General features: G+C 37.1%; 1 protein-coding gene across 8 annotated transcripts in view; it reads left to right on the top strand.

The window, feature by feature from the left end:
• DMD (dystrophin) overlaps nt 1-12,302 on the top strand; it is a 2,018,590-nt gene that overhangs the window by 1,385,712 nt on the left and 620,576 nt on the right. For all 8 annotated transcript variants that reach the window (XM_043570319.1, XM_043570321.1, XM_043570317.1 and 5 more), the window contains one exon: nt 545-777. In XM_043570319.1, coding sequence (XP_043426254.1) covers nt 545-777 — 233 coding nt within the window. The remainder of the gene's footprint in view (nt 1-544; nt 778-12,302) is intronic.

Genomic DNA, 12,302 nt, shown 5'->3' with positions numbered 1-12,302 from the left:
TTATTTATTTTTGAGACAGAGAGAGACAGAGCATGAACGGGGGAGGGTCACAGAGAGAGGGAGACACAGAATCTGAAACAGGCTCCAGGCTCTGAGCTGTCAGCACAGAGCCCGACGCGGGGCTCGAACCCACGGACCGTGAGATCATGACCTGAGCTGAAGTCGGACACTTAACCGACCGAGCCACCCAGGCGCCCCGTGAATACTTTTTTTTAACTAATTCCACAGTCTATAGAATTGTTATTTGAGGACTATTGAAATTAAGTTAACTGTCCAGCCATGAGAATAAGCAAAATCATTTTGAACGATTGTTCAATGTACGTTAATGAAAAGTTTGAGTCTCTAAATTATCCTATCATGTAATCCTGTGAAAAGTATTCACATTGCTGGGAAAAAATATGTTATGTCATAAATAATACTTCGGCTCAAATTGTTGTGCTTTAATTAAGCTTGTTCTATTGTTATTGAAATTGGCTTCTTTGCTTGTGTTTCTAATTTTTCTTTTCTTTCCTTTTTTTTCTTTTTGAAAAAAAAAAAAAATTAGCTCCTAGTCAGACTGTTACTCTGGTGACACAACCCGTGGTTACCAAGGAAACTGCCATCTCCAAACTAGAAATGCCATCTTCCTTGCTGTTGGAGGTGCCTGCTCTGGCAGATTTCAACCGAGCTTGGACAGAACTTACCGACTGGCTGTCTCTGCTGGATCGAGTTATAAAATCACAGAGGGTGATGGTGGGTGATCTTGAAGACATCAACGAAATGATCATCAAGCAGAAGGTATGGGGAAAAAACGAAAGCCTGGTTGAATTTGTGATTTCAAGGGAAAAATTTCCACATGTCACTTCAGTCTCCCAGACCCTTTTCCCACCAGGTTTCAGGCAGCTTTTCTCTGTCAGCCACACACTGTCTCTACTCTGTACAGCCTGAGGATGATCCAGAAAAAAAGTTAATGCCATTTTCTAAAACAGCCATAAATTAGAACGGAATGATACAAGGAAAAAACCATAAACTTGACAAGTATAATTGGCTTAATGAAATTCACTTAACAACTAGTATTTCAAAAAATGTATTTAATAAGTAGTTCAACTGAGCTCTTTACATTGAAACTGTTTGTTTTGGAAGCTTTCAGCCATCATAAGTATAAGTGAAAGTTATAATTTTTTTTAGAAAAGAAGAGTACCAAACATAATATTTCAATACTTTAGATGTTAATACTGGAATTTATACAATGCCATAGTCAAATAAATATGTTCTTAATACAAAGATTGCATTTCTCAGCCTCTTGGAATCCATTCTGCAAAATCACGACATCAGTTAGAAACATAGGAATCCATTGATATAAATCTGGTTGACTTAGCTAGAACAAATGCACTATGTATCTTTTATATTTCTGAACGAAGAAGAAAAATCATTTTGAAGTGTTTATTTGCTGTAGTTATTTCACTGGTAAGTGATTTCCAAATCTTTTCTACAGAAGTAATACATTTCTTTGAAGATATTTAGTTAGTACACAGCCACTTTTTGAAAAAAGGAGTAAGGCAGACATTTTTTTTTTAAAGTGAACTTCAGCAATTCAGGAGGAATAAAAAAACTGGCTAGTAAACAATTTGCATCCAAAGTACCTTGATTTTAGACTCAGGACACCTGAATTAAGTGTTATTTCTTTGTTACTTGCAAATAACATGATTGTGGTCAAATAATTCTCTGGGTCTTAGGACACAGACCCAGGAAATAAGATCTTATCCAAACTTTACTTTTGCTTTTGGTTTTCTTTGAATGAGAAAAAATTAGTAAAAGTTATTCACTTGGTAAGATGTGAATACTTTTTTTTAACTAATTCCACAGTCTCTGTCCTCTTCTGGGCACAGGACACACAGATTCACATTCGTATTCAGCATATAGTGATGGATATGTGTGTGTATAAAGACACGTAACTAGTATATAAATATGTATAATTTGTTTTACTACTCCTTTAAATTTTTTTTAATGTTTATTTATTATTGAGAGACAGAGAGAGACAGAGCACGAGAGGGGGAGGCGCAGAGAGAAAGGGAGACACAGAATCTGAAGCAGGCTCCAGGCTCTGAGCTGTCAGCGCAGAGCCTGACACAGGGCTCGAACTCACAAACTGTGAGATCATGACCTGAGCCGAAGTCGGACGCTTCACCGACTGAGCCACCCAGCGCCCCGATGTTTTTACTACTCCCTTATAACAAGTATTAGTAGATACATTCTTCAGCATGAGCCTTTGAGATGTTATGCTCCTAGTAAGTAGCAGAGCAAAAATTCAAATCCAAGTCTGTTTGGTTCCTAAGCCTAAACATTTTAACTACACACACTGCTTGCCAGTACCCATGTAAGTGTGGCTACCATTCAGTGGCATATATGTTTTTATATACATAGTCTATGCCAGACACAGTGCTATGCATTTCCAATTTCAGGGTGCTGATAGATACAGAAAAAAGAGAGATGTTCTTTCACAGTATCATGTTGAGTTCTACCAATACGTCAAGAGGTATTACTAACCAGAGGAAACAACGTGTTATAATGTTTAAAGCAAGGCCCTTGGAGTTAGATTGTCTGGTTTCAAAGCTTGACCCTTGTACTATGGTTTTGTGACCTTTGGTATGTTATCCAACCTCCCTGAACCTGAGTTTATCTGTACAACGTGGATAATGATACTATGTCTGCATTATAAGTTGTCATGAGGATTGAATTAGGTAGTGCATGGAAAATGCTTCCTATCCTGCCTTCCTTACTAAAAGTCCTCAACTAATGTTAGTAATTAATATTAGCTTATAAATCTGCCTGCTCACAGAATTTGTATTATGCAGACTGTCAAATAATAATACTACATGAAAATAAGACCTCATTGCCACATCTACAGGCCATTCTGCCATTGATGTTATGGCCTGTAAAAGCCACTAGGTGTTAGATTGGAAGAGGAAGTCCCCACTCCCTTGTGAAGAGTTTGTGATCCTCGCCTTTAGGATCTCTTTAGAATCGACCTGCTCAGTAGTCTTCACAAAACTAAGTTTGTCTTTTTCAGAAATGACCACTAATTTGATGCCTCTTCAGAATGATAATCTTTAAATATAGATCCAAAATTAATTCAGAGGAAAAGCTCAAATGCTGTGCCTAGGGTCACAGAAAGCCAGGAATTTTTAAATACACACACACACACACACACACACACACACACACACGATAGAGATATCACGTATATCATGTCTATATAGATAGATATAAATATTATATATATTATTCTCTTCCCTTGCTCAATAGTAGACTGCTTTTCCTGCTTCTTCCCCTCGTATTAAAAAAAAATGCAAAATAATTGATAAAAAATAATTTCTATAATAAAAAAATAATTTATAGCTTTAAATCACTAACTGGCCAGTAAAATGACCCTAAGTAAACATTAAACAAGTATGAGTGTGTGTATGTGCATGTGTGTGTACACGAACAAGAAAAAGATAGGTTTGGGGAGGTATTTATTATAATATCAAGGAACATTTTTCTCTTTGTAAAACTGTAAATAAAACAATCCTTAATTTAATACTTGAGGTGTGAGAAATGAGGTAATATTCCAAAAGGACTTTATAAACTACAAAACACTATCAGTGCTAATTTGTTCATATATACATGTAACACATTTTTATTGAGCTACTACTAAGTGCTTGGGAAATACAGAGTTGGGTGAGATAGGAATGCACAGATTAAAGTAGGTGAAGGAAAGAGAGCAAAAATAGCACTCTGGTAGAAATAAATTTCTGGATAATACCTAGCACGTATTTAACACTAGTCATATGCTAGTCGCTTTTAAGTACTTCACGTGTATTACCTAATGCTCACAACAACGCTGTGAGATTGATAATAAAGCACTTTGAGGTTAAATAACCTGCCCAAAGCCAAGTAGTAAAGAGATAGCAGTAGAATTTGAACTCAAGCAGTCTGGTTCCAGTGCCCCCACCCTTAACCACCATAGTTTTCTGCCCCCTTGGGCATGGCTGGGAGATGCTCTAGGGACTTACTTCAGGAAGAGGACATCTGACTAAGCCAGGGAAGAGAAAAGAGCTTCTCTTGTCAGGAAAAGCTTCTTGAAGAGCATAACATTCAAGGCAGGTATTAAAGAACAAGCTGGCGTTAATCAGGTAAATAAAAAGGGAAAGGTAATCCTGGCAGAAGAAACAAGCCACACTTTTCACTGAGGCGGAAAACAGAGTAGTGTGTTATATAAATTACGATTCCAAATGGCTGAAATTAAGGAGGTGGGGAAGAAATTGATGTGGTTGCATAGAGAGGGATGGGTCTAAAAAATAGGGATCTTTCCTTGCTAGAACAAGGGGTTTTGATTATAGCCTGCAGGCAGTGGCAACGCTGAAAGGATTTTAAATAAAGAAGTAAAATCATCAAGTGTAGTTTAGTTGAATATCAATAGGGTTCTCTGGATGTAAGCAACAGAAAACATCCTCTGATTGAATCAAGCAGAAAGTCAATGTGCTGGAACTGGCATGGAGTCAGTGGAAAAAGGCTTAGGAAAAGACAAGATACTGAGCATGCCTGGGCATCTGGTCTGTAGGAACTGCTCGAGTGTCTTTGTGACTCTTTTTTCTGCATACTGCATAATCCTGGAGAAGGGAATCCAGTTGACCTTGACTGGGTCACAAACCCAACTCTTAGCTAGAGGAGAGCAGGGAACTTTGCTTTAAAACCAACTCCTTCCAAAACCCCTCACAGTGAGGGAGAAATTATTCCCCTTCAAAGAAGTTGGGGTCTTTTGCAAATAGAAAAGGAAAAAGATACTGAGCAGCCAATGAGCAATAAATGTCCCCTGAATATGTAGAACAGGATGAAGGATGGGGCAAATAAAGGGGACTTGGAGGTGATGATCATAATCGAAGCAATATGTTTATCTGTTTGAACTTTCCTCTCTGGAGACCTGAAATAAAGACTCTTCATGCCTCAGAACCTTAAATTTAAGTTTGACCCTTGCACCAACAGTAGCTGGCTCTCAATAAGTGTTGATTGCTTGATGAATAATGTGAATGAAATGTGATATAATAGCTTCATTTTTGACTGAGATTGGAATTTGGGATTTTAATTGCAGCAAATTAGGTGAGAGGTTGTAACAACATTTTATGAACCTAGGAGAACTTAGTTTTGAACTTAGGAAGTTCAGGTCAAACCTTAGACATACAGTGATTGAAATATTGTTCCCAGAAAGGTAATAAGGACCAGAAATTTGGGCAAGTTAGCTTTTCATAGTTCTAGACCTTGAATTCAAAATTATATACTTGAGATGAAGCTTCTGTTCTCCTTTACCATTAAGTTAATTTCTCAGTTTAGAAAAAATGTGCTGTCACTATTTTGAAATAATAGTAATTTTTACTAAGTGAATTACATTAAGCAAAAAATGGAAGTTAAAATGACAACTATAAATTTTGAAAAAGATTATAAAATGTAGCCATTTAAAAAATTAAGCAACTTGGGGCACCTGGGTGGCTCAGTCTGTTGAGTGTCCGATCATGACCTCACGATTCCTGGGATCTCATGGTTCCTGGGATCAAGCCCCTCATTGGGCTCTGTGCTGACAGTGCAGAGGCTGTTTGGGATTCTTTCTCTCCTTCTCTCTCTGCCTCTCCCCCACTTGCACGCTCTCTCTCTGTCTCTTAAAGTAAATAAACATTTTTAAAAATTTTAGCAACTTGACTGCTTAACTTTAGAGTCAAAAATATACCAGTGGATTGTAAAAGGATTCAGATGTGAAATATACAAATTAAACCTTTAAAAGTAAAACCTACATGAAGCTCCAAGTTGATTTCCTAACATTCTGAATTAATAGCAGAGGGTGATTTGTAACTTATAGTGTCAAAGAAATGTGAGTTTTTAAAATGCTCTTTTCCTAATTGATCACATGTTTACATACAATTGAAACAAAATTGTTTTGACAGTTACTCATTGTTTTCTTTTCCTGACAATCTATCGAATGAGGGGGAAATATGTCTAGAGGGTTTTTTACTGAAAGTGATAATTAAATATAACAATTTGGGAAAGAAAGGAGGGAAAGACAAAGGAAGACGGGAAGGGAGGATAGAGGGAGGGAAGGATGGAATATTAGGGAAAAAGAGAGGGAAGGAGGAAAGGAGAACTGGAAGAAAGGTTGGAGGGTGGGAGGGAGAAGGAGGATGGGGAGATAAGAGAGGAGGCTGGCAAATTGAGGAGAGCTTTGTGGCAGTGGGGAACTGTGTTGCTATCAACACATAGGATTTAGGCAGCTATATGATACCAGTATTTTTTATACTTCTGGTATCTGATTGCCTGTGCTAAATAAATTATAGTCTTTTTTCAAGTCACTCTGGCCAGGTGTTCAGGATAATTCGCCACTAAATCTAAACCACAGACACTTGTATTGAATAAAGAATTGAATCGGCAAAGGAGTTTTATCCTCTAATAAGACCTCTCCAGGATGGGGTTGAGACAAATTGGCCAATCTGGACAAGATGATAATAGCATTGTTCAAGATTCATTTTTAACTACACATTACACCTCTACCTGGGAGATTTCATTATCCAAAAATTGAATAAGCAGTTTTAGTAGGCACAGTGATATTTAAATGGGAAATAATTGCTTGGATGTGTTTAATTTTTTTATTGTTAAGATCAAAGTCTTTAATAAAAGTTCCATGATTATTTTTTTGAACTCTGGCTATTTGTACACAAAGAGCAATTGAATGGCTCCAGAATCATTCTGTTTATAACTTTCGTTGAAAAAATTCAGCCACAATCTTAAGACAAAAGAACTCGTCTAGCAGGGACCTGGGGTTGTTGAAACAGTGTTGGGGGGAAAAGGCTTTGATTGTTTAAACTAAAAAGAAAACAAAACAGAATGTTTCTTTATATTATTCTGTTGTCATGAGCATAGTAGAAAAGTGAGTATTATAAATAGTTTCCCTTATTCAACAAATGAGGAAAGTTACAGACAATATAGTTAATTGATCTAAGGTTATTTAGTGAATATCATTGTCCTAATGTAAATCCGGATCTCTTGGGCATAAGATTTCTTCCTTCTTTGTCTTTTTCTATAACCTCCACCACCACCTTTCTTAAGCATCTCTTCATTTCTCCACCAAATTAAAAAAAAAAAAAAAACAACTATGCACAGTTTATTTCCATGGGTATCCAACAGATATCACAAGTTAGATGACAGTCATCTCAGGGCAAGGCGATTGATTATTCGGGCTTTTTTCTTTTGACAAACAACCATCCAGCCCTCATCTCATCCTTGCATTTTTGTACAACCTTGTATAAGAAACACCATACCAGAGGGGGCCATCTTTCCATATATAGAAAGTGTGTGTTGCCTTCTACAAAGAATAATGTTGTAATATATTTGGCTGACGATATTTGCAAATTTTGTACTGCAATTATCTTCTGACAAATGTACATGTCTCCTCTAGAAAGCTCATAACTATGTGAATCACTGCTCCACATGCATACAATTTTCTTTCCTTACCTAATGAGAGCCAAATTCACGATTATCTTCACTGAAGGATGTAAAGATAAATCAATGTCAACAATATGATTTAGATTATACTCTCTGGTCATGATAAAATAAACACTCCTTAAAGACAAAGATCATAGAGTTGCAAACACACCCAAAAAATTCCATTCTCGAAGTGTCATAATGACCTTTTTATGGAATGTGATATCATACACTTTTTGGCTTAAAGATAAACATAAGTTTTACCAAACTACATATTTTAAAGTCTGTGAATAGAAATGCATATCTTAATACATTTCAATTCAGTTCACTGTAAAATTTTCTGTCAAAACCTTATCAACTAAAAGTGAACCATGATATTTACATGAATTCTGATAAAAGCCAGTATACTGTGTTTTCAATAAAATACCAGTGGGATTCTGATAAGGAAGTTTATGTTTGTCATTGTTTTTAAATATTGAATTCTATCTCAGAGTTTCCTTGCTTGAGTCTAAATAGGGGTTCCTTTATATGAAATGGCCTTTATTATTTTTATAAAAATACCTAAAATATTTGATCTTCTCTGTTTTATAAGAAAGCAATATAAGTAATTCAATGTATTTTAATCTTTTTTGAAAGCTATATAATGTTATTATACTCTGAATATTATTACCTGCTCTGGGGGCTTTTCATTTCACCATAATTTTGGGTTCCTGAAGCCTATAATTGTAGTTACAGTGTGTAATAATATAAGTTCCTCTTACTGTTGCCCTTAATGGTAGTGTAATGGTAGGTAACGTTAATGTTAGGTGTATGGTTCTTTGTTCATTTATTCCTCAGTTCAACAAATTGTCTCTGAAAAGCCATGTTGCAAAGCATGCTAAAGACAGGGGACTATTAGGGAAAGAGATAGTGGGATAAGAGCTTGGACTTCAATTTGATTTTCTGTGTGAGCAAATAATTGAGAATATGATAATACAATGCTCACACATAATTAGTAGTTAAGTGCTTTTGTACATTTAAGCACACTTTTCTGTATATGATTACTTACATTAAAATGATAAATATGTGTATATAATTAACCCCATATGAGGTAGCCATTTTTAGTAGTTTGTAATGAAAATAAATGTTTCTAATATTTTTTTTTCCTCCCTCCAATGGCCACTTTGAGACCTGAGTTGCAATGTCATACAGATTCATTAGAACTATAGTGTCTACCTTTAAAAGGCTTTTGGTATAAGTTTTCATTCATGTGTTATTTATTGAACACTTACTGGTGAAAGGCATCAGTGTTATGTGCTCTTGAAGGTTAAAAATAAAAAGAATAGGCAAAGAGAGGAAGGTGGCGGCAGAATAGGAGGGCCCTAGGCCCACCTCGTCCCTTGAATACCACTAGATAAGTATTGAATCATCCTAAATACCCCAGAAATCAACCTGAAGACTGAAAGAACAAACTCCGCAGCTAAAAGGACAGAAGAGGCCAGGTTGAAGAAGGCAGGAAGTGAAGAGATGTGGGTTACGGGATAAACAGATTGCAATCTCTGCGGAGAGGAGGGAGCTGTGGTCATAGAGAAGGAAAAGAGAGAAATAAGCACACAGAAGAACACACAAGGAAAACATTTCCCCATAGAGACAATGGTTTGGAAAGCAAGAGAAGCTGAATTCTGTGAGTTCTTTCAACCAGTGGGACTTAAAGCCTAGAGTTTTAAAGGTCACAAGGCTTGCCTGGGATAGAGCCTGGAGAACACTGTACTGCTCCTGGATAGAAGTCAGGCAAACAACCCGGATGCATATAGTATGGAAACGGTGATTCAAAAAGTACCTAGAGCACACAATAGGGAGATCATTTACTCTTCTTAAAGCATGTCCCTAAGAGGCAGCATTAATGGAGACACCTCTCCTGGAGCAAAGTAGCTGTGCGGTGCCATTTTCTTACTCAGTCCCTCAGCATAAACACAGAGCCACCTGCTGAAAGCAGTGCAACAACAACACTGGCTGCCAAACTTGCTTACGCTAAGTCTCAATGCCTGTTCTCTGGTGGAACTTCCCTACTCAGCCACACTAGCCTCAGTCCCAGTGTGGTGGGCCCTTCCCACAGAAAACCAGCACAAACCCCCTCCCGCACTCTGTCTCCAGATCGGAGAAATTGGCATAATCTCCATTCTGGTGGAGGTGGTGACAGGTCTCATTTCACAAGCAGACCAGAGCACACACAGTTAAAACTCACCACGTTCAAACAAGAGACCAAGTACTACCCACAGGGGGCAATTAGAGCCTCTGCACACAGCTGGCCCCTCTGCAGACCAGAAACAACACAATAACAGAATGCGTGTAGCATACACCAGACACAGTGCCTGAAGTGCCAGGCCCTGGGTCCTACAGGACCCCTTCTTCATAAGGCTCTTACTTTCAGGAGCAGGAAACATAACTGGCTTTTCTAACACAGATAAGGCAGAGACTTAGACAAAATACCAAGACACAGGAATTTATCCCAAATAAAAAAAAAAAAAAAAGATAAGGCCACAGCCAGAGATCTAAGTGAAACAGATAAAAGTAACATGCCTGATGGAGAATTTAAAGCATCGATCATAAGGATCCTCACTGGGCTTAAGAAAAGAATGGAAGATATCAGTGAGACTCTTACCACAGAGATTAAAGAGTTAAAAAAGAATCAGAGGTGAAGAATGAAATAAATGACATTAGAAACATATTTGATGCAATGAACAGTAGGCTGTAAGAATCATCGGGATGAATAAATGACATGGAAGAATAAGTAATGGAAAGCGATGAAGCTGAACAAAAGAGAGAAAGAAGAATTATGCAACATTAGAATAGACTTAGGGAATTCAGCGACTCCATCAAACAAAATAACATTCATATAATAGGAGTCCCAGGAGAAGAGAGAGAAAAAGGGACAGAGCATTTATTTGAAGAAATAATAGCAGAAACTTTCCCTAATCTGGGAAAGGAAACAGACGTCCAGATCCAGGAGACACAGAGTACACCCATCATAATCAACAAAAGCAGACCAACACCAAGGCGTGTTATAATTAAATTTGCAAAATATTGTGATTAAAGAAAATCTTAAAAGCAGTCCAGAAGGAGTAACTTAGATGGTAAAAGGGGATTTTTCAACAGAAGCTTGGCAAGTCAGAAGGGAGTGACATGATATATTCAAAGTGCTGAATGGAAAAAATCTGCAGCCAAGAATACTCTACTCAGCAAGACTATCATTCAGAATGAAAGTACAGATAAAGAGTTTCCCAAACAAACAAAAATTAAAGGAGTCTGTAACCACTCAACCAGCCCTGCAATTAAAGGGGATTCTTTGAGTGGACAGGAGAGACCAAAAGCGACAGGACAAATGTTGGAAACACAAAAGTACTAAAACTGAATATTTCTGTGAAAAAAATCAGTCAAGGAACTCATTCAAAAAAAGGATATAAAGTATAACAACATATACCTAAAACATGGGGAGGAGAGAATAAAACCATGGATTCAAACTTAAATGACCATCAACTTAATAGAGAATGCTATTTGCATAAGAAAATATATACAAACCTAATGGTAACCATATATGAAAAAGCAGTAATAAGCATGCAAAGATTAAAGAAAAAGAAATCCATAAAGAAAATCAGTCATACATGAAACAGAGAAAGACAAGAAAGGATCAGAGAAAATCTCCAGAAGCAACCACAAAACGTAGTAAAATGGTAATAAATATATATCTATCAATAATTAATGTGAATGTAAATGGACCAAACATTCCAATCAAAATACACAGAATGTCAGAATTGAGGGGGATAAAAAAAAAAAAAAAAGACCCGACATGGAACCAAAAGAGCTCTTGGTGTGTTTCTCCATTTGTTATACTTCTGTGCAGCCTTTACGTGCTGGACCTGCTTCGTCCCCACTCTTTTTTGCGCGCGTCTTCCTGGGTGAGTGCTGGAAGGGAAAACAGCAGGACGTGCTACCAGTGCGGCAGTCTGGGGAGACTCCTGGGACTCAAAGACAAATTGGGCTCTACACCGGGAGAGGCCGGCCTCTCTCCTATGGAGTCCTTTATACACAGAAGTTCCGGTGTGGAGCTTGGTGTCTGGTGCACAAGGAAGGCTCTTTATAAGTATTTGTTAATTCAGTGGATAGGTGGAAGAGAATTACTGTCTCTACGAACTTGAGCAAGTGATTTAACTTATCAGTGTTTTGCTTTCTTTTTTCTGTAAATGATGTTACATTTTTTCCCCATGTGTTTCAGGCAGTAGTTTGTAAAATACGATGAAATCACTAGATAAGTGAAATGGAAGTGATAGGCATAAATATGAGCCACATTTAAAAAAAAAGACCCATCTATATGCTGCATACAAAAGATGCCCTTTAGATCTTAAGACTCCTGCAGATTGAAATGGATGGAGAAACATTTATCGTGCAAATAAATGGCTGTCAAAAGAAAGCTAGAGTAGGAATACTTTTATCAGACAGACGAGACTTTTTTTTTAAGTTTATTATTTTTAAGTTATTTTTAAGTTGGTCTAACCTCCAAATACATGGAGGTTAGATAACATGCTACTAAACAATGAATAGGTCAACCAGGAAATAAAGGAACAAATTAGAAAATAAATGAATACAACTGAAAATGAAACACAACAATCCCAAACCTTTGGGATGTAGCAAAAGTGGTCCTAAGAGGGAGGTATATAGCAAGATGTCCTACCTCAAGAAGCAAGAAAAATCTCAAATAAAAAACCTATCCTTACACCTAAGGGAGCTAGAAGAAGAACAAAAAACAGCCTAAATCCAGCAGGAGGAAAAAAATAATAAGG

This window comes from Prionailurus bengalensis, chromosome X (assembly GCF_016509475.1).
Source record: "Prionailurus bengalensis isolate Pbe53 chromosome X, Fcat_Pben_1.1_paternal_pri, whole genome shotgun sequence".
Lineage (NCBI taxonomy): Eukaryota > Metazoa > Chordata > Mammalia > Carnivora > Felidae > Prionailurus > Prionailurus bengalensis.
The sequence above is the reverse complement of the archived record's forward strand: the minus strand, read 5'-3'. Positions and strand labels throughout refer to the sequence as shown.